At 43.8% G+C, this 21,457-nt stretch overlaps 1 protein-coding gene across 2 annotated transcripts in view; it reads right to left on the reverse strand.

Annotated features, from left to right (window-relative positions):
* Window positions 1-21,457, reverse strand: part of RAB31 (RAB31, member RAS oncogene family) — a 126,644-nt gene that overhangs the window by 66,117 nt on the left and 39,070 nt on the right. For both annotated transcript variants that reach the window (XM_032397868.1, XM_032397869.1), the window contains exon 2: window positions 6,624-6,703. In XM_032397868.1, the coding sequence (XP_032253759.1) occupies window positions 6,624-6,703 (80 nt within the window). The remainder of the gene's footprint in view (window positions 1-6,623; window positions 6,704-21,457) is intronic.

A 21,457-nucleotide genomic window follows, 5' to 3' on the forward strand; every position in this document is an offset into this window, starting at 1 on the left:
TCTACAAGACAACTGGCCTGAATGCTTCAAGTAAGTCAAAGTCATGAAAAGCAAACAAAACAAAAGGCAGGAAGATTGTTCTAGAAGCTAAATTAAGAGAGAAGAAAGAGATAAAACCACCAAATGCCCCTTGGATGAATCTGGAATTAGGAGGGGAAAATCTTTAAAAGACATTTTGAGGACAACTGGGGAAATTTAAATTTAGACTATATGTCAGATACTATCATTGAATCAAAATTAATTTTCTAGGGGCACCTGGGTGGCTCAGTCGGTTAAGAGTCCGACTCTTGGTTTCAGCACAGGTCATGATCTCAGGGTTGGGGATCAAGCCCCTCGTTGGGCTCCACACTCAGCGTGGAGTCTGCTTGTCCCTTTCCCTCTGCTCCTCTCCCACCCTCTCTCTCCTCTCTCTCTCTCTCAAATAAATAAAATCTTTTTTAAAAATTAATTTTCTAGGTGTGATAATGGTATACTCACTATGGTCTTATTCTCAGGAGAGGCACAGTAGAGTTTTTAGGGGTAAGGTATCAGGCTGTCTACCCTACTTCCTATGGCCCAGCCGACCCACCATCCAGCACACAGTACAGCCCTACATCACTCAGCACCCATCCCAGTAATGTTTCCTCAACTTCTCCTACTTTTCCCCAAGACTAAGAGGCAAACTATACAAGTCTCAAGTAGAAAAGCATATGTCCCTGCAATTCCCACACAACCCTTACAACATACTCACACAACGCCAAAAGTTAACAGTTCTATTTATCAACCTACGATTGCACTAAATGGAAATTCTAAGCAGTTTTCTAAGTGGTATGACCCAATATCATCAAAACCACAACTGTCCCATGACACTTTATTTCTTTTAAAGTGCTTAAAATATACAGACTACTGATAAGAGCAAATATATTCCAAAAATGGAAATGTCTTTATTACTTTTCCCATTACAAAAGCAATATACGAACATCCCAAAAAAGAAATTCAAAAAATGAAAACAAAGGAGGAAATAGAAATCAATTGTCATGTCACCACCTAACCACAATCACTGCTAATAAGTTGGTATATATCCTTCCAAATTATGTTTATACAGTGTTTACATCCGTAATTGACCACACTCTACATTCATTTTGTTTTCCCTCCACTCGATGTATCATGGATATCTTTCCATTTCTGTGAATACAGATCAACATCATCTAAAATGACTAAATATTCTACACCATGTTATGGCTTTATTCGCTACCCCACTGATGGACATTTTGGTCACCTATTTTCCACTATTATGATAATGATTAAATGAGTATCTTTGTACTTATATCTTTGTGTCCTTGTACAACTATTTCCTTAGAAACAGACATGCCACACTGGGTGGGAGCAGCCTACACACTCATGACGACAATGTAGGAGATGACCTTCTCCCCGCCAATCCTGATCTTTCAAATCTTTTCCAGTATGATAAGGAGAAATGATATGTCATTCCCATTTTTATTATGCTTCTTATAACTTTGAACATCATTTTAGTGTTTATTGTTCACTTGTGTTTTTCTTAGTAAATATTTAGTTTGTGACCTTGTGCCCACTTTTTGGTTGGGGTGCTCATCCTTTTCTTATTCACTTCTTGAGTATTTTACACTAACCTTTTGTAATAGTATATTTTAAATAATATTTTTTCTGGTTTAACCTTTGGCCTTTAACTTTGTTTAGAGAATTTTTCCGTAAACACCTTTGGTTTTGTTTTTACTTTGATGTAGGCCAGATTTTCATTCGTTCTTCAATAAATTCTAGGCACTAGGATAAATAATATATCAACCCTGCCCTTAAAAAGTTCTCAGGCTTAGAAAATTAAGTTCATGCCTTTAAAATCTTAGAACCAGAGACTTTTAGAGATGGAAAAAAACATGAAATATCCAGGCCAACCTCTTCACTCTACAGACAAGGGGGGTAAAATCTGAGTCCCGAAAGACTGCCTTGTCCATGGTCAAAGAATCTATCAGCACAGTCAGGAACAAAATGCAGAGGCCTGCCCTCGCTTCCAGCAAGGTAGAATGAGTGTTTAGATAGCCCCTCAGTTTCCTCATCTGAGAAACAGAACCAGTATCTACTTTGCATATCTGGGGGGCTTGTTGTAGGGTCAAATGAGGGAATGATACCTGTGAAATTCCTGCTTGATACACAGTAAGTCTGCGAGGACCAGCTTTAGTATAGTCGTCATGCGGATCACACACACACACACACACACACACACACACACACTCATGTACACACCCCTCTGTGTTCCTCATTTCCTGCCACTAGAAAAAAGACGACTAATATTTGAAATGACGACTGACAATCCTTTTTCTTTTGGTTGTTTGGGTTGTTGTTTTTTTTTCTAACAGCTTTGCTAACATTCAATCTTAAGAACCTCAAGCTTCTTTTCTTCTCTACAGATTATCTTCCAGAGTGGTGGAGGGGGGAGCCTTGGCAATGCTGAACTGACTTTGCTATCTGTGGGAACCAAAATCTGGCATAGAAATAACACAATTACCTTGTAAAAGTCGAAACAGAAAGGGAGACACACAACACACACACACACACACACACACACACACACACACACACACACATATATGTTCAAGATTTCAACACAATCTGCTTGAATAGCAAAGCCAAGATATTTCATTGTGAGTCACAGAAGACGATAAGAATGAACTCTTTCGATGCTGAAACAATGACATTTTACAGCCTGTGGACTTTCCCCAGTGGCAGTTTGGTCACAGTGGGAAGAACAAGGGTGGACTTTGAAAGTGGACTCACTTGGTCTGAGTCATCAGTTCGCTGCTCACGGCTGTGTGTGCCTCAACAAGTCACCTCGCTGCTCTGATTCTTGGAGTCAGCAGCGTTACAGTGAAAAAGGCCCTGGGCCTGGGGCCTGAACTCAAATGTCTACAGGACTAGGCAGCAACCATATAAATGAGCCAAGCGGACTAGGTATAAAACTCATACTGATAAAAATAACAGTAAACAGCAGGAGCGCCGTGGAAAGGAGAGAGCCCGCCCACCCACACGGAGCACCCGAGGCTCGGGTCCAGCTGGCTCCTGCCACGTGGGCATGTGCACCGGCTACACCAAGTCTACTGATTTTTTAAAAGAAGCCAGAAATGCAGGTTTATTATGTAAAAATCTCCTGATTCTCCATTACTGGCTTAAAAATTTTAAAGCACTGTGCTGGCTAAACAAAACTCATCTAAAGCCAGAGTCCCAGCACACTGAACCCAGCAGCTGGAGGATGAGAACTGCAGTCCATATATAACACCTTCCAAGAAATGCTTTTGTTCCTGCTAGCTTTAGTTTTCTGAAGCTGGAGTCTGGAAACACTTTTTTCAAAATCATAAGAGAGGATAAATTTTGAGTGGGTTTTTTAATTGGGCAATTGAACAATATCAGGAAAGGACAACAGATAAGAATGGAAGAGCCCATCCCAACCTTGACTCCAGAAGAAAAGTAAGGAATGTAGACAGCAGAACAGCACAGAATTTACAGTCACTTAACATTATATTTATGAAGAAATTTTAAGGTATGAGAAAATGCTTAAGTTTGAAGTTCAGCGGAAAATAACAATTCAAAATCATATATACAAAAATGTTTCAAGACCTAAAGCTGGTAAGTGTACAGAAAAATAAGGACAACTTTTCTGAAAAACAATTTGGCAATATCCATCAAGAGCCTTAAATATGTTCATATTCTTTGACTGAATTATTCCATTGCTATGAATTTAACCCAATGAAATAATCAGAGGTACGTGCAAATATTTATGCCCCAGGATATACATCATACATTATTTAAAAAGTAAACAAAAAAAATTATAAATAACCTCAACGACTTAAATGGAAAATACAGCCATTAAAAATCATTGCTTTTAAAAAAAGTTTTTATTTATTTATTTATTTATTTGAGAGAGAGAGAGAGAGAGATTGAGGAGAGAGAGGGCAGGGGAGGAGCAGAGGGAGAGGGACAAGCAGACTCCATGCTGAATGCAGAGCCCAACACGGGGCTTGATTCCACGACCCTGAGATCATGACCTGAGGTGAAATCAAGAGTTAGACGCTTAACTGACTGAGCCACCCAGGTGCCCCAAAAATCATTGCTTTTTTATATAATGATGTATGTCAATTATATCTCCATAAAAGTGGGGTGAAAATCCTTTTTTTAAAGACCATTTAGTAACATGGAATTCATAATATAATGGTGAATTACTAAAGATTTTATATACACATAGCAAAAACCCTGGAAGAAGATATACTAGATATTTATGGTAGCTACTCCAGAAGGCAGATTATGGGCAGTTTGTTTTTTCTTTTTAAGATTTTATTTATTTATTTGAAAGAGATAGCAAGAGATAGAGCATAAGCAGGGGGGAGAGGGAGAAGCAGGCTCCCCAAAGCGGGGCTCCATCCCAGGACCCCAGGATCATGATCTGAGCTCAAGGCAGACATTTAACCAACTGAGCCACCCAGGAGCCCCAGATTATAGGTGGTTTTTATATTTTCTTCACAGTTTTCTTCATTTTCAATTTTTTATTAGTATATAATACTTTTATAAAAAGAGAAAATAGTATTTCCACCTTTCTAAAGATTATGTGATATTATAAGAAAATGTTCAAAATATATTAAGAAAACAGGATAAAAAACTGTATGTATACTATGATTCCAATTTTTATAAATTCTGTGGTTTTTTAGAATGAATATGAACTTTTATAATCAGAAAAATTAGACTTTACTCTTGACTCTGTCAAGGAAATATACAGTAAAGTGTTCCTTTTATTTTGTCTTCTAAGAAATTTGTATTCATGAAAGAAAAATAAGGCAGAGGATGGAGAATGCATGATGTGGCATGGCAGGTAGAATATGATGCCATTTTTGGTTTTAGAAATTATGTATTTGTACACCTGCATAGACACAGAAAATACTTATAAGAAGCATGTTAAGTATGCACTTTGGACCCTAAATATTGTTGATGTAAATTGAAGAAAATGGGATCAGAAAGCTAGTAAAATCCTCTGACTTCAATTTTTATTTTACATTTTTATGTATGGTCTGAATTTTTCATAATGAGCATTATAATTTGAGGAATGAATACATAATTTTTTAATTAATGGACTATTTTTAGAGAAGTATTAGGTTTACAGAAAAAAAGAAGATAAAGTACAGAGAATTTCCATATAATACATAATTTTTTAAAAGCCCAAAACAACACAATGCATTTCTTAGACAAAGCAGGGTCAACAGGGTTTGACTGATTGTCTCCAAAATGGGTACCAATGATCCATACGGCTCCCCCTCTGAATGACTGCCTCCCACCATGAGGTGGGATTTATTTCCCCTCCCTTGAATCTGGACTGGCATTATGACTTGCTTCGACCAAGATACTGTGACCCAAATGATCCACCTCTTAGAGGCAAATAGTCTTGGAAGAGAGAAACAAGGTCTCCCTCTGGAGCAAAGCACAGACATGTTTACTGCCCATTATAAAAGATTTGGGTTCCCTAAACTTGGGGGTCCTCTCTTATAACTCAATCCACTGCATATAGCATATCATCTGATCCTCTTCACGTCACCCTACAAGAAATTAGTGCTCCAGGAACCAATATAAAATGAGAATACTCCAACTGCTGCTACTTCCCCTGTGTCTGATCCAGAGTCATGTGTCCTCTGCCAGCATCCATGAAATGGACACAGCTAACTTGTTCTTGATGCATATTTTTTGTGAACATGTTTCTTTAAGGCACTTTTAACTGCAAACTGTAGTGGATTTTCTCATCTACCCCACTCCAGCCACTGGCCTATCAACCAACTGCTGGAGCATCTACTTATGCCCTGCTATGAATCTTCTCCACTTACAAGTGATAGAGACAATCACCCCTGTGCTCATCAATCCTACAGTGTTGCCAAAATACAGACACACATTCTTTCCCTTCTGAAGAAAACAAAACCTTTGCTCTCTGCAAAGAGCATGATATTTTCAGGGAGAAACTTTAGTGAGGCCAAGTTCTAAGATAGTGAAAAACCAAGCACCTGCAAAATGGCACAGCAAAGCACATCTGGCAAAAGCATCTGTAGGAAAGGGGAAAATGGAATAGGAAAATGTCCCTATATTCTAAGGTTGGGGTCTCAGAGTGAACAATCCACCTCCCCTCCCCAAGCATAAGAATGGAAATGCTAACACTCAATTAATCCAGAAAGGAAAATCCATCTGCCCCCACAGACTCTGGACAACTGTGCTGTGTGAGTGGACAGTATTTCCAGGTTTACTGGCAGGAACTTAAAGCTCGACCTTCAGGGATTTGTCCTGTGTCTCAACTTCCATCTGGAAATAAAGCCGACGTGACTTACAGAGTAATGCTCTTGGAGATCAAGGAGATGGTCTTAGGCTGAAGCCCAAGAAGCCAGTCAGCTAGGAAAAAAGAATTATTGACAGGGACAGTAAGCCCAGACATCCTGCCTAAAAGTCACTGCATTTCTGTCACAAAGTCTTTACAGTTGGGATAGATTCTCACTGGCTGGGGTGAAAACTCTTGAAGGCTCAGGCACAAAGTGACCTCTCGGTGTTTTGGAAGGAAGAAATGTGAAAGAGAAGAACATACAGGAACTTACCCAATGGTTGGGCTGATGTTGTGGTCAAAGTGATCCTGGACAAATCGACACACGATGCTTGATTTCCCAACCCCGGTATCCTGGAAAAGATTGAGGACACACAGCCATGAAGACCAAGGGTATTCAGTTCTAACCTAGTATAAACATAGAACCAGACGACAGGAGAAGTTACTTCTCATCGGTGGGAGTAGGAGAGGAGGATATTTTCTTCTATTTCTTACCAGTATTTTCTACAAGGAAATTGTATTGCTTTCGTAGAAGGGAAAGAACTATGGTAAAAATAAGCTTTAGAAACATGGCCCACATACATACAATAATTAACCTAGAACTCACATGTTCACAATATATGTATCTCCAGAAATTCGAAAAATTTTGAAGGGGTCTAGAGGAGAAGTATGGTAACACACTGCATTGTTTTGGTAGAGATAAAACTGCTTTTGTTCAAAACCTTTAGCACTCAAAAACTATGTAATCTATTTTTCTAAGTATCACCCAGTAAGACTTATGAATTCTAATGTCTGCATTTCTAACATTTGTTCTTCAGAATCTAATGGCTGCATAATAACCTCCAGTTCTGCTTAATTATAAAAAGGTCTCATCTCAATGCTCTTTCTGTTAAATAATTCTTTAAAGCTGATTAGGATAGAGGTCCATTACACGTTGGAAATCAAATACATGCATTTCTTTTTTTTTTAATGATTTATTTTTTTATTTTTTACATATATTTTTTTTAGTGTTCCATGATTTATTGTTTGCGTATAACACCCAATGCTCCATGCAGAACGTGCCCTCTTTAATACCCATCACCAGGCTAACCCATCCTCCCACCCCCCTCCCCTCTAGAACCCTCAGTTTGTTTTTCAGAGTCCATCATCTCTCATGGTTTGGCTCCCCCTCCAATTCCCCCCCTTCATTCTTCCCCTCCTGCTATCTTCTTTTTTTTTTTAACATATAATGTATTATTTGTTTCAGAAGTACAGATCTGTGATTCAACAGTCTTGCACAATTCACAGCACTCACCATAGCACACACCCTCCCCAATGTCTATCACCTAGCTACCCCATCCCTCCTACCCTCCACCACTCCAGCAACCCTCAGTTTGTTTCCTGAGATTAAGAATTCCTCATATCAGTGAGGTCATATGATACATGTCTTTCTCTGATTGACTTATTTCGCTCAGCATAACACCCTCCAGTTCCAACCACGTCGTTGCAAATGGCAAGATTTCATTCCTTTTGATGGCTGCATAATATTCCATTGTATATATATATACCACTTCTTCTTTATCCATTCATCTGTCGATGGACATCTTGGCTCTTTCCACAGTTTGGCTATTGTGGACATTGCTGCTATAAACATCAGGGTGCACGTACCCTTTCGGATCCCTACATTTGTATCTTTGGGGTAAATACCCAGTAGTACCATACCATTGCTGGATCGTACGGTAGCTCTATTTTCAACTTTTTGAAGAACCTCCATACTGTTTTCCAGAGTGGCTGCACCAGCTTGCATTCCCACCAACAGTGTAGGGGGGTTCCCCTTTCTCCGCATCCCCGCCAACATCTGTCATTTCCTGACTTGTTAATTTTAGCCATTCTGACTGATGTGAGGTGGTATCTCATTGAGGTTTTGATTTGGATTTCCCTGATGCCGAGCGATGTTGAGCACTTTTTCATATATCTGTTGGCCATTTGGCAAATACATGCATTTCTATCCACTCCCTCCAAACACCTTTGTCAAATGGCTTAAGGAATAAAAGACATAAATTCATAAGGTCAAACAGATAGGAGATGAGACACCAGACAAGTGATGTCAATGAAAAGCACATGGCCTAGTGGTCACTGGGAAAGAAGAAGTTGGAACCTTGAAGGCCACCAGGGAGGAGAGCCACGGAGAAGCAAGACAATTCATGCCACAGAATCCCTGAACACATCAAGAATTGGAGAACAAGGCTGAAAGCAGGAGTAACTGTTGAAAGGCTGCACAAAAAAAATACCCTTGGTGCCCCTGGCCACAAAACCATAGGATTGACTCTCCCGCATTCCAAGAAGAGGTGGAAGTTGAGTCTCCAGGAAACCTGTATCAGACAGGGCTAGGCTTGGGGCCTTGAGATGCAGCTCACACGTTGCCCCGTGTGAAGCCAGACAGAAGAAGTGTGGAGTCCCCTCTGGGTAAGAGGGAAAAATCCTGCAGATCCTGACACATGGAATCCCCCAACTAAAAGCGATGTTGCAACAGTCTACAAGCTGCTGTGCTAACAGACCTTTCGGGACACATTTTAATCTATCAAAAATAAACGCTCAGCTAAGAAATACCAAATGTTTATACCCATACAAAAAAAGAGCAGGATACTATTTTAGAAGATTATTCAGCGAATAAGACTGACCTTAGAAATTAAAAAATATGATGGTAAAAATGGAAATTTCAAAGGAAGAGGTATAAGGTAAAATCAGGAAACTGCCCAGGTGGTAGAACGTACTAGAACAAAGCAACTGGCCTCAGTTGGCAGTCACTGCTCTTCTAAGAGGGGTGGCAAGGCAAGGAGACACAGAGATGTCCTCCTCGACACATGCTCATCGGAAAGGATCATGCAATCTATATGTGAATGGGAAACGACATAGCCCAAAAAGAAAAAAATACTGATATGGTTCTCTTCTGTTAAAGGTGTCTAAAAGCCTAAAGATCAAGGAGGAAATGTTGAAAAAAAGAAATGTGCTCTTCTTTACACTGAAATACAAAATGAGATTTGAAATATCAACTGGCAATCTGAATTATTTTTACTCCTTCTCACGCCACGCTGCCCCCCCCCCCGGCCCCCATGCTTAGAGGACAGTTCCTGCAAATGTGGAGCAATAGGGGCCCCGGCTGGTGACACTCATCAGAATATCATTCTCCAGAAGGTCTCCTATCCCAGGGAGAGTGGCCTTCACTGGTTGTGAGCCATAATGAAACAAAAGCACCAAGGCCTTTTATCTGCAGTGTGCACATCGATGTGCAGAGTTCAAAGAGGTGGCGACAGAATTAAAACACTAGCTCTCGGATTCCAGATCAATATGCCGCTGCTATTTCTGAGCCGAACCTTCAGGATGGATTCCGGCTAATGTGTCTCACAGTTCCCCAAACCCCACAACTCGGTTCTTTTTATCTCAGTTGCTTTGAACTCTCTCTGTCCCCCGGCCCCACGGATGAGCAGCCCTTGTCACCCTTTAGCCCACACAACCCCCAGAGAACGTAAAAACCAAAGGATGATGCTGCCCTACCCTTGAAGAGGAGGAAAATGCGCTCTTGCAAGGTGAACTGCTCTCTGCAAATGGCCAGGTGGGCAGGGTGGGGACCGATGTGTACTTTTACATATTTTTATGTCACGGAGCTCATAGCGTGCAACTCCTCCCATAGGAAGCTCTCAAGTTCATTATCCCACAAGAAATGCTAAACGATTCATCTTTGCTGCCTGTGCACCCCCAGAAGCCATCCCCAAGATGGGAAGGCAGGGCTGACGTGAGCGTCTGTCTCATCCCCAGTGTAGAAATGCTCTCTCTCGGGCTCACCACTGGGCCAGCAGGCAGTCAGCAAGCCCTGCCCTTCCCGCGCCCGCAGCGGGCAAACCCAGACCCACAGGACATAGAGCACCCCCCCCCCCCCACTTAACACAGCTGGGAGAGGCGCCTGGAGGAGGGAGTATCCGCACCCACAGGCGGGCAGGGCTGCTCTGCCCAGGGCTCAGCGGACAAATACGCACCTCCCGAGTTTTGTCCCTTTTGGGCCCTCTTTGGTGTCCTTTCGGCTTACAGCCAGGCTCCCCCTGCTTCCAAGCTGAGAAATCAGCCCTCTGGAACGCCTGCCGTTCCCAGCAGCGCCCAGAGCCCCTTCCCCTGCTAGCACCATGGCTCTTACTCTCTGCGAGTGAGGGGCCCCTGGTGTGCAGGCTTTGGCGAGACCGTGCACCTCATGATGAGGACTCGGCTCTAGGAAGCACATTTTGGGTCTCTCCTTTCGCCCTACCCAAGGGCTCCGCTCAGAACACCCGGCTCCAGATCCCCAAAACAGCCCAACAGATCCGCCAAGGCCCATTCTCAAAATGCCCTTGAGGATGAAACATTCAAAAGCCATCTGGAAATAATTCCTCTCTACTCGTCATCTTCCACAGATAACTCGGGCTTGAAATACCGGCTTTTCTGAATAGTTAAAGCAGCAAGCCTGCTCAAATTTAGACTGACAATTCATTCTTCATTCAAACCCCGCTCTGTGTCTCTTTTCTTTTTACCATTTCACTCTTGAAGTTTCTCTTTCTCTCTCTCATATATTTGACAGGAAAAAAAAAAATTAAAAAACAAAAGGAGAGGCAAAGTTTAAGTCTGTCTCAGAAAAGACAATATTCTTCACAAAGAACTGCTTCAACGAATCTTCTGTGGCCCGTGGCTTTGCGCGGTTCCAGAAACGACCTGCGGGGGCGGGGGGGGGGGGGCTGCTGTCCCCCCACCGGCCACCAGGGGAAGGCCCTGCTCAAGGATTGGGAGGGAGCCCGCCGCCCGCCAGGAGACGGGGCGCTTTTCCCGAATCGCCTGCCTCGGTGAGTTCCTCTTCCTGCAGGAACCTCGTTCGCCCGGTGACACACAGACACAAGAGGGAAGCGCCGCTGAGTCAGGCCTCGCGCCCGAGAAAACCTAGGGCGTTGAAGCAGGAAAAGCCGAAAGCCGACTGGGTAAAGAAAGGACGGGGGCGGGGGGAGGGGGGTGCCCGCAGCTGCCCACCATTCTCTAAAAGGCCATTTTATTTTTAGTGGGCTCACAGGGATGGAAGGAAACTCATCTCTGCAGATAGTTTTCCGTTCCACAAGATTATGAAACTAGCATAGTCCATCTTGTCCAGGCTCCTCGTTTTTCAAAAGAGGAAGCTGTAGGACTTCCTCAGGGTCACACAGCTGGCTGGTCGAGTCAGAACCTAATTTTCTGAGTGCCAGTGAAATCCTCTTAAGGCTCTCACCAGGTTAAATCAACCTCCCTGCCAAATGTAAATTTCTTCCCCCAAAAGTCCATTTTCTAGAACTCCCAAGGAGTACTTGTATTCCTGTAGCACCGTGTGTCCTCAAAAGAGATCTGCTGGGGTTTTGCTTGTAATGAAAGGCGGACATACTACCAGCTACTGGGGAGGCACTAGAATAAAACCAATTCTGATTCCACAAACCAGGAATAAAGTTCAGCAGAATCATCCCTGGGGGGTAATCAATGTGTTATTGTATTCTCATTTGTGTGGTTTGGCATCAGACCCACAAGGCCCAGCGATCGGTTCCATCTACTTACGGGGAAATGGATGCCTTCAATGATATTCCTCCCATATAAGTCACTATCTGGGGCTAATAATGCAATCTTCCGAGAACCACCACTTATTCTGACATGACAATCTCTGCTGTTCAAATGGTCACATTTATTAATCACGTGTAAATCTGTGATTATGAAATCACAAACCACAAACTGCAGCGGCTGTCCTGTAAAACGCAGGGCATCCCTTGATGATCCCTTCCCTCCTGGATGACTGTAACAGGCTTCAAGGAGGCGTTCCTACCTCTCACCATAAGGCAAATATACCACCCCTACCTAATCCTGCTCTCGTGGAAGAGATCACTAATCAGTTGAGGATATGTTATTTTATTGAACCTGAAAAGGGCCTCAAAATCTTTGCAACCCAGCTCTGCAGACAATGAGTATGACTCAAGCAATGAGTGTTCCCAGGACAAATGGCTGTCTTCTGCCGTTGCCCTACTCTTCCCAACAGTCAACACGCTCCTACCGTCTCCTCCTCTCCAAACTCACAAAGTGCATTATAAGCCAACATGCTTCCTTTGGAAAGGAAATGACAAGCTAGACCAAGAATCACAGACTCAGGAATTCCATTCCTAGGAATGTAAAAAAAAATAAGCACAAAAAAGTTCATGGAAGTATTATTTATAAAAATTAGAAATGGCCCCAAAAAACCACTATAAACTAAATAACTTGTGGCACAGAGAGGAATCTGTTAAGCTTTCATTTCATGCCAACCAAATGTCAAAGAGGCAGAATATGATTTGCCCATCATGTGAACTATGGAAATGATCATTTCAGCATCTATCTCTAGTCTAGGACTCAGAGAGAAGCCACATGGCAAGGGGTTTTTTTGCATTTATTTGTTTGTTTTAGTCATCCACTTATTTAAGTGTTTAGACTTTGAGCCTTATGCACTTCTAAAAAGTCTAAAGTGCTTACACGTTGATAGGGAGTTAAGTTAGGAATTTAGGAGAACTGTGAAGGTCAGCCAGGTTTTATGGATGGAGAGAAACAGCAAAGAGAGGAACAGGCAGAACCGTGGGATGGCAAACGGCTTGATCTTTGGACCCCAAAGGTACAGGAAGCCGAGAGCACCATCAAGGACACTGGACATGCCCCTCCGCGTGCACGAGATGGCCTTGTGGAGACAAACTGCAGGCAAGTGCAGAGAACAGTGACTAGTGATTTGGGGCTGTGTTGTGTGTGCCTGCTTATTAGTTCCACTTCGGGGCAGATGGGGAAGAAATGTCTAGAGGAAGTGTGTGCTGCTGCTGAAGAGATGAGGTCACGGAGGAGACAATTTCCGTTTCCTGCGGCTGTAGGGCGCCTGGCCCAGGGCCTCACCACCACGCCTGTGTCAGCTGGCCAGGTCCCCACATCCCAGCCAGGACTCCTCAATGGCACCACCTGGCCCTCCCCAAACCCTGGATCCACCCAGAAGAGAAAGCAGAACAGGAGTTGACACAAAGGAATATGCTCTGTCAAGCATATCCCAATCCTCGAAGCTCTGCAGTCTGTACCTAATTCCAAAGAAACCCCACAGAAAGGCGGCACAAATTCCATATTAACCCACCAAGTATTTTTTTAAGGCTTTGGCTAGGGGGAAGAGGATACACACTCCCATTCCCCTCCTCTGCATGGGATTTTTGACAAAGCAATGGGCAGAATACCCCAATCACTCAGTCGGGCCACTGCTTCTGAGGAACCTGAATTGGCCAGACTAAGGATTCAAGGTCAAAATACTGCACATCACCCCCAGAGCTTCCAGTAAGCTCCGTGGAGAGCTCCCATGCATCACTTCAGTTCTGTCTCTGCAACACCTTTTCCACAGGAGAACTGAAGTACTTTGTTCCTGGATGACATTTAAAGGCTTATTGGAATTACAGACTTAATGGGCCTGTTTGCCCCTGAGCCCTAAATATCTTTGGCACCGAAATGAAAAGGGTTCAATATTTATAAATCACAGTTACCACTACCAAAAAAAAAGTGCCGTGAAAACAAAAAACATCATTAAATTCAAGTCTATAATGTGCTTATTTTATTATCACACATTCTACAAGATTTCCTTTGGTGGTGTGAGACCTCTGTCCAAACAGAGTAAGTATCAGCCTTCACGCTACGTTCTGGGAAAAATTTGAACTAGCAATGCAAGAAAATCCAACTATAGGCATCCCACTGTGTTTAGGAAACCACACCCCAAAATTATTTGAGGAAAATACAATATAAATTAAAAGCCCCTGAGCATTCCCACAAACAACTTTGCTGTACCTTTGTCATGGTTATTTTGAAACATGTCAATGATGTGCATTATAACAAATGTCTCAAAATCCATTTACAAAGGGAACCTAACTACATATATGACATAAGGAAACTGAATTGTCTCATATTGAAAAAGGTGGGTTCTGTCCCGAGTCTGAGAGTCACTAAACTATTTTCTTTATCTACCTCATGGCGACAAAAACGCTTACAGACATTACTTTAAGCATGTAAATAACATAAGTGAAAATTTTTTAAAGATTTTATTTATTTACTTGAGAAAGAGAGAGAGAGGAAGAGCAGGGGAAGGGGCAGAGGGAGAAGCCGGCTCCCCGCTGAGCAGGGAGCCTGATGCAATGTGGGGCTCAATCTGGGGACTCCAGGATCATGACCTGAACCGAAGGCAGACACTTAACCAACTGCGCCACTCAAGTGCCCCAACAACATAAGTGAATTTATGCATTTAGATCAATGCCCCTTGGGCTCTAATGAACAAAGCTTGGAAATGTCCACAGTTCTCTAGATGTATATGAGAATAATGTAAAGTCAACATACAGAGAATAAGAGGTCATTGTTTGGGGTGCAAAAGCTGACCAGGAGACATGTAAAAATATCCTCCTAGGTAATAGAAAGGAATCAGCAGAAACGAGGAGCATGAATACCACAAGAAGGAGATAATTAAATGGTTCCAAAGGGAACAGAGACACATGTATTCACTTTCTCTCACTGGGTCCTCACAACAGCCCTTTGTAAAGCGGAGGACAGAAGGCACTGTCCACATTTCCCATGTAAGGAAACCATGGTCTACGGTCCTACAACTAGTAAAAGCATCATCAAGGTTCAGACATCCCTTTCCCCACACCCAGGGCTCTATTCACTGGCCAAACCATCTCTCTCCAAAAGGTGTGCATCCATCACACATCCACTCGTCTATTCAGTGCCTGTGTGTCAGCAATATGCAAGGACGGGAAATGAGAAAATTAAGCCCAATTCCTGCAGTCAGGACACTTACACTCAGACTTAAACTTCACAAAGGAATCAAAGACAAGAAATTAGAGTGATCGCACCGAGGTCATTGTCCAGGCAATCGCCGATACATCAAATGAATGACCGATGGCCATCTTCCAGCACTGCATTTGCTGGCTAATCATTTGAAATTCAGAGAGCATTTTTCTGTTGAAATAATGCTGTAAATAAATAATGATTATTTCCCAAACTTGCGGCTGAACTATAGCACTCTACAATGGAGGAACCTGATCTCTGTTTATATCTATAGGGTAACTTACTTGTTTCCATGGGAAAACTTACTCTAATTTCAAACTGGGGATTTTAGCCAGTGAGAACCAGATGCTCAGGCTTTCAGCACAAGCAGAACGCCCTGGGAGACTAAAGAGATCTTTGTTGAACAAATGGTCTAGCAGATTTGGACTCCAGCAATATTGCCAATAGCACAAATCTTTCATAGGAACAGGAGCGAGCAAAACAGTAATGTGGGCAATAAGAAAAGCTGACATTTACTGAGCACATAAAAAGTTCCAGGCACCAAGCTAGGCATTTCATATGGAAAGTATCCGTTATTATCTCTAAGTATTGCTTCTGCTCTATTATATCTCTTCTCTCCTTCTGGGATTCCAGATAGGCTCGTATTAAACTTTTTCACCTTATCTTATATATCTCTTATACTCTTTTCTCTGTTTTCTATATTTTTGTCTGAGTTTCAGTTTGGAGATCTGATCTAATTTCTAGTTCTTTCTACCAATGTATCTAACATGATGATAATCCCATTTATTGATTTCCTCGACATCAATTATTGTATTTTTTCTGTCGTAAAATTTTCTTTTTTATAGTTTTCAATTGCTTGCAAGCTTCTGAAATCATGACTTTTATTTCCTTGAATATATTAACATGTTTATATTTTACATATTTTAAAGCTACATCTGGTAATTCCATTATCCATATCCTCTGTGGGTCTGTTTCTATTGTCTGTGGAAAGGTTAAACTGCCTTGTCTCCTCATATCTCTCATCATGTTTGATTAAGTCTTAGCATCCTCATTTTATAGGAGGGAATCACAGCAACCTGGCCAAGGACATGGGTGTCAAGTCTAAGACTCCTCCCCAGATCTTCTCTGACTCTTAGGTAAGTGTTCAAAAAGAAGAAATGGTCATGTTTCGGGGACATCACCCAGCCCCAAAGAAACCAATGCTAGGAAGAAAATATTTATGATATTTAAAACTACCATCCCCTTTCTACCGTTGTTAAGTTTATTTGCCTCACATTATTCCAGAGTTGGCAGATCTAGTAAATTCTGAAGTTTAGAAATCCTTCAGGCATGGATGTTCTGGCCCTAGTGGTGAAGTGTCTTTCGGCCCAGCTGGTGGCAATGTCCTCGGAGTCGCAGAGAAGCCAAAGACATGGACGTAGCAGGAATGAGGAAAGAGGAATACCCGGGGCTCTGTCCCTCTCCTTCCCCAGCTCTTAAAGCAGTCCTCTCGGTCACCATATCTCCTCCTGCCTTACTTCGCAGATAAGTTGAAGAAGGAAGACACTCTTTAAAAGAGGAAGGGCAGCTCCCTAGCTCCTTTACTTCCGTTATTCTTATAACAGACCCACTGCTTCTTGGCATTTCTCAGATAGCAGTTTGTCCTCATGTACAAACCCTGTGCAGCTAAGCAAAAATTTGTTTATCTAATGATCTTAGAAGGTGTGACCTTAACCACTTAAAAACAAAAAAAGTTAACACAATTTCTTACTTAAATCGTACTTCCTGCTCAAGGAACCAACCATCCTTTGGCCACCCTTCTTTCCTCACAAGCAACCTATGTGTGGGCTCTTGGCTGGGCAAGACAGGTCACTGGACAAATGACAAAGACATAGGCTCCCCTCTTCATAGAGGGAAAATCCACTGATTCATGAAATACCTGGCCTACAACAGGCACCAAACATGAAACCTCAGATTTTATTATATTCTGGAATTTTCCTTACAAAACACTCAATATTCATTGTTCCCAATTTGCAGAGCTTGCAAATAAAGATAAATAATGATCATAATTGTAGTAGCCAGCTTCTAAAATGGTTCCCAATGATCCCGACCCCCCGTATTTGGTTCCCTGCATGTGGCCTGGACCTAATGACTTGCTTTTAAAAAACAGAATATGAAAAAAAATGAGTGTCACTCCCGAGGTTAGGTTACAAAAACTGATTGCCCTCTTTCTGACACTCCTGCTGGCCCTCTCACCTGCCGGCTCTGAGGAAGCGAGCCGCCATGCATGGGGGGACCACGACGCAGCGAACTGAAAGAGGTTCTAGCCACAGCCATCAAGGCCTCAGAGCACGTTTACAGGGGGTCTCAGCAACTGTGTCCTGCCAGAAACCACTGAGGGCGCTTGGAAGCAGACCCTGCCCCCCCCCATCCCGTTCCAAGGTGACTACAGCCCCAGGAGACACCTGACTGCAGCCTTGTAAGTGACCCTGAGCCAGAGGACCCATGAAGCTGTGCCCAGATTCCTGACCCACAAAACAGTGAGAGAGTAAGTGCATGCGGTCTTAAGCTGTTAAATTTTGGTGCAACTTGTTACACAGCAGTGGATAACTAAGATGTAGCAGACATGTATTAAGCACTGACTCTAAACCAATTTTATTTCATCCATGCAGCAACCTTAATGAAGTAGAGTTATGCCTCCTTTGCAGAGCGGGAAGTGAAAGTTGAGGGCAGGTCAGAAGTATGAGAGGGTGGCCCGGACGCATGATGACGGCAAAGCTGCATGGGACTCACGAGGCTCTGCCCCGAGAGCAGCGATTCCAAGTCCTCCTCTAGGAGCCACTCTCAGGCCCGTGAGAGAAGAAAGATATTACATGACTTTACTGACAAAACCTATTTTAGAGTGATTTAAGCACTGAAGATAAACCCAAAGTCAGCAAATACAGTTATGGTAGATAAAGAGCTACAATGTAAAGGAATAACTCAATCTTAAGGCCTCTAGGGAAAAAAATCACAGCATGCAAGATCAGAAAGCAGAGAACGGGGGATTTCAGAATTTGCTTTTAAGATCTCATTATAGACATTTCAGAGTTGCTTTGAGTAACCATTCACAAGCGCCCTGTGTAGGGTTGCGTTGTTTTATGAAGTGCCTTTTCATCTCATTAGAAACATTCTCCTTCATTTAATATCATTTCCACACAGTGAGTCAGCAGGGACTCCAACACCAGCGGGTGGGGCAGGAGCTGTTTCGGTTCTTCTCCTCCTCCTCCATCCACACACCCTTACTGTGGTCCTTAGGAGCCATGACAAGACACTTCAGGGGAAGCGTAGGAATGTTCTCCAACCCAGCAGTCAGGCCATGGCCTGGATGGTTGGTGCTTGAGAGTGCGAAGACCGAGGGAGAAAGGAAACATGGAGGACACATCCGGGGAGCTCATTTCCTCATCTCTGGGCTTGAGAGAATCCTATTACCCCACTTCATGACTGTTCTGAAGAACAGCTCATTAAATCAATCCTAAATCTCTGTGGAGAAAATGTGTAATGGCAAAGTCTCAGATAAAAGGCAAGACAAACAATGACCCAACAATGTACCTGCCTGAATACCCCCGAGAATGAAGGTGCTTATCAGGGAGCACCCTAGGCTGATGCTCCCCTTTTTCACCATAGCCTCCCCTCCCTAGCTAGGGAGCTTCTAACACACACACACACACGCACACACATACACACAATCCTAATAATGGACACATCAACACATCAGAGCACATCAGAGGCACAGCACCCGAAGACCAGCCAGGGTGCTGTGCCTTGTCAGAATCTGATGGCCTCACGTTATTTCCCCCACCACCAGGCAAAAGTCAAGCTGCAGCTCGGTGGGGGCGCAGCTATGAACTGAAAGAGCGAGCCTCTCCTCTGTCCCCCCTGCCGCTGGACCCCAGGCAAGCACATTGCCTCTTCACTCCCGTCACCCTTCTGTAGGATGAGTCATGGGTGTCAGGCATTTGACACCCCCCAAATCACACATTACCTCTGTGGGTGAGAATGTGAGAAGGTCCCTCATCAGATTCTCACTGTTACTTATAACCTAAATATTCGAAAGATCTGCTGAATCCATAGACGCCCTCTGACTCCCTCCCATTCTGAATGCTGAGCATCTCCGTTTCAGGCTACGCCCCACCCCATCTCCGAATGTCTGTGTTCAAGGCAACACTGGGTACAAAACCTAGAAAAAACAAAGCTACTACTGCTTTTCCATCTCAAATCCACACACTGCTTGATCTAAAGATCAGTGTTGCTTAATCTTCTACCGCCTTGCTTCCGGTTCCCACCCAGCAAGGCAATCTGGTGAACTCTGAAGATGTTGTAGGGTACACTGTCCTGAGGTCCCACCCTCTGGGCTGCACTTCCAGAGCAGAGGTCCTAGCAGCCGTGGTCAACTGGTCATCACCACGGGGGGATGGATGAACCATTCACAGACACACACATACGCATGCATGTGCGCGCGCACACACACACACACACACACATGCTCACACACACAGCTTAGAACTTGGAATCAGAAAGGCCAGCACTTATCACTTGTATGACATCAGGAAGGGAAGAAATGGTGCTTGCTGATAAGTCCCAGCAAGATCATATGTCCCTACCCCCACAGAACTCCTGGTCCAGGGAAGAAGAGACAAGTAAACTAGAGAGCATCACATATCATGCATGGTAAGTGCTATGACGGGGAAACAAAGGGGCATCTAACCCACGTTTGAGAGATCAGGGAAGGCTTCGTAGAGGCAGGGGCATTAAATCTGAAACCAAAAGGATGCATTTGCCAGGAAAGGCACGGAGTAGGACTGGAGAACAGAGGAAGAGAGGTGGGAGAGCTGAATTCTAGCAACAGGAACAGAGGAAGGGGATAAAGAAAGTCTGTCCAAGAATTGAACTTAGTGGAGGTTTGAGGTTTTTTCCTCTGGGAGGCAAAGATGCCAGCAGCTCCCCATGACCATGTGGATGGAGAGCCCAGAGACCAGCAGATGCCCCTTCTGCCCCTTCTTCTGGCCTCTCCTACAGATCCCACTCTGACTAGAACCCAGTCGGAAGCTTAAAGGAGCTCTCTAAGCCAGAGGCTCTATCTCCCCTCTTTTGATATTCTCACACATTTCTCTGCAGGGGATCTGAAGCACATGTGTGCATGTGAAACACACACACTGTACACCCACCCACACGCATGCACACACATGCACACAAATGCATGCACACACATGCACATCTGCATGCATGCACACATGCGTACACACCCCACACACGCTCTGCTACACCGGTCTGCTCTGCACCATCCTAGATTATCCTGCTGTCAACTTGGCTAAAGCAGGGATGACATTTCTCGGGATCCCTTTCTCCATAGGGTTCTGGGGTAGAATTGGCCAAAAGGGGAATTTGCAGGAAGTCAAGAATTGCCGTTACACTACTGCAGGTCTTCAGCACACAGGTAGAAAGAGGTTCCCAGCACAGCCCACTTCTGCATCCACCTCTTCTCCCAACTGTGGCCCCAGACCTCCCTGCAGATGTAGGCGAGAGGCAGAGCTGCCCTGCCCGCAGACGGCTAGCTGCCCCGCCCCTCTGCAGGCCACGTGCTGTTGGCTGTGTCAGCTTCTCAGAGCTTCCATGACAGCCCCACCTGACCACCGCACTGGTATTTGTCTGGTTCGAGGGGTTTCCTCTGATTTTCAAGCTCCTTCCAGGTCTCCCCTTGCCCCTCCGCCCACACTGGTATCAAGTGTGACAACCGCCGTGAATCCTTTCCCATAATACAGTAGCTCTGCTTCCCTGAAGGAACCCTAATTAACACTGATACACCCACCAGGAAGAAGCACCTGGAAACAGGAGCAGGAGAACGCAAACAAATGTTCTGCAGGCTAGAGAGAGATCAGGCCGGCAAGAGCAATGTCAGGATGATTTAACCACCAGCACAAAGAGCGTCACTCAATCAGAACAGACCCCGGAACACCCACAGGCCAAGGGCATTGTCCTAACCTGGGTAAGGAGTCCGGGACTTGTCTGAGGACAGTGGGAACCAACGAAATCCACCCAGTTGTGGAGCTTTAAGAGGATTGGAGGGAAAGCAAAGGAGGAAACAAAGACCATTTAGAAGGCTGCTCTTTCATTGGCTGCATTTTTACTGAGCACCTGCTATGTGCCATCATAGGTGATGGCAGCCAAAGTCTATCATGTCAGTGCTAAGACTCTAGAAGAGCTGGACCTGTACTCTATGCTCAATTCTGCAGGGCAGACTGAAAAAACAGTTCATAC

The sequence above is a fragment of the Phoca vitulina genome, unplaced genomic scaffold, assembly GCF_004348235.1.
Source record: "Phoca vitulina isolate PV1807 unplaced genomic scaffold, GSC_HSeal_1.0 scaffold105, whole genome shotgun sequence".
NCBI classification, from domain to species: domain Eukaryota; kingdom Metazoa; phylum Chordata; class Mammalia; order Carnivora; family Phocidae; genus Phoca; species Phoca vitulina.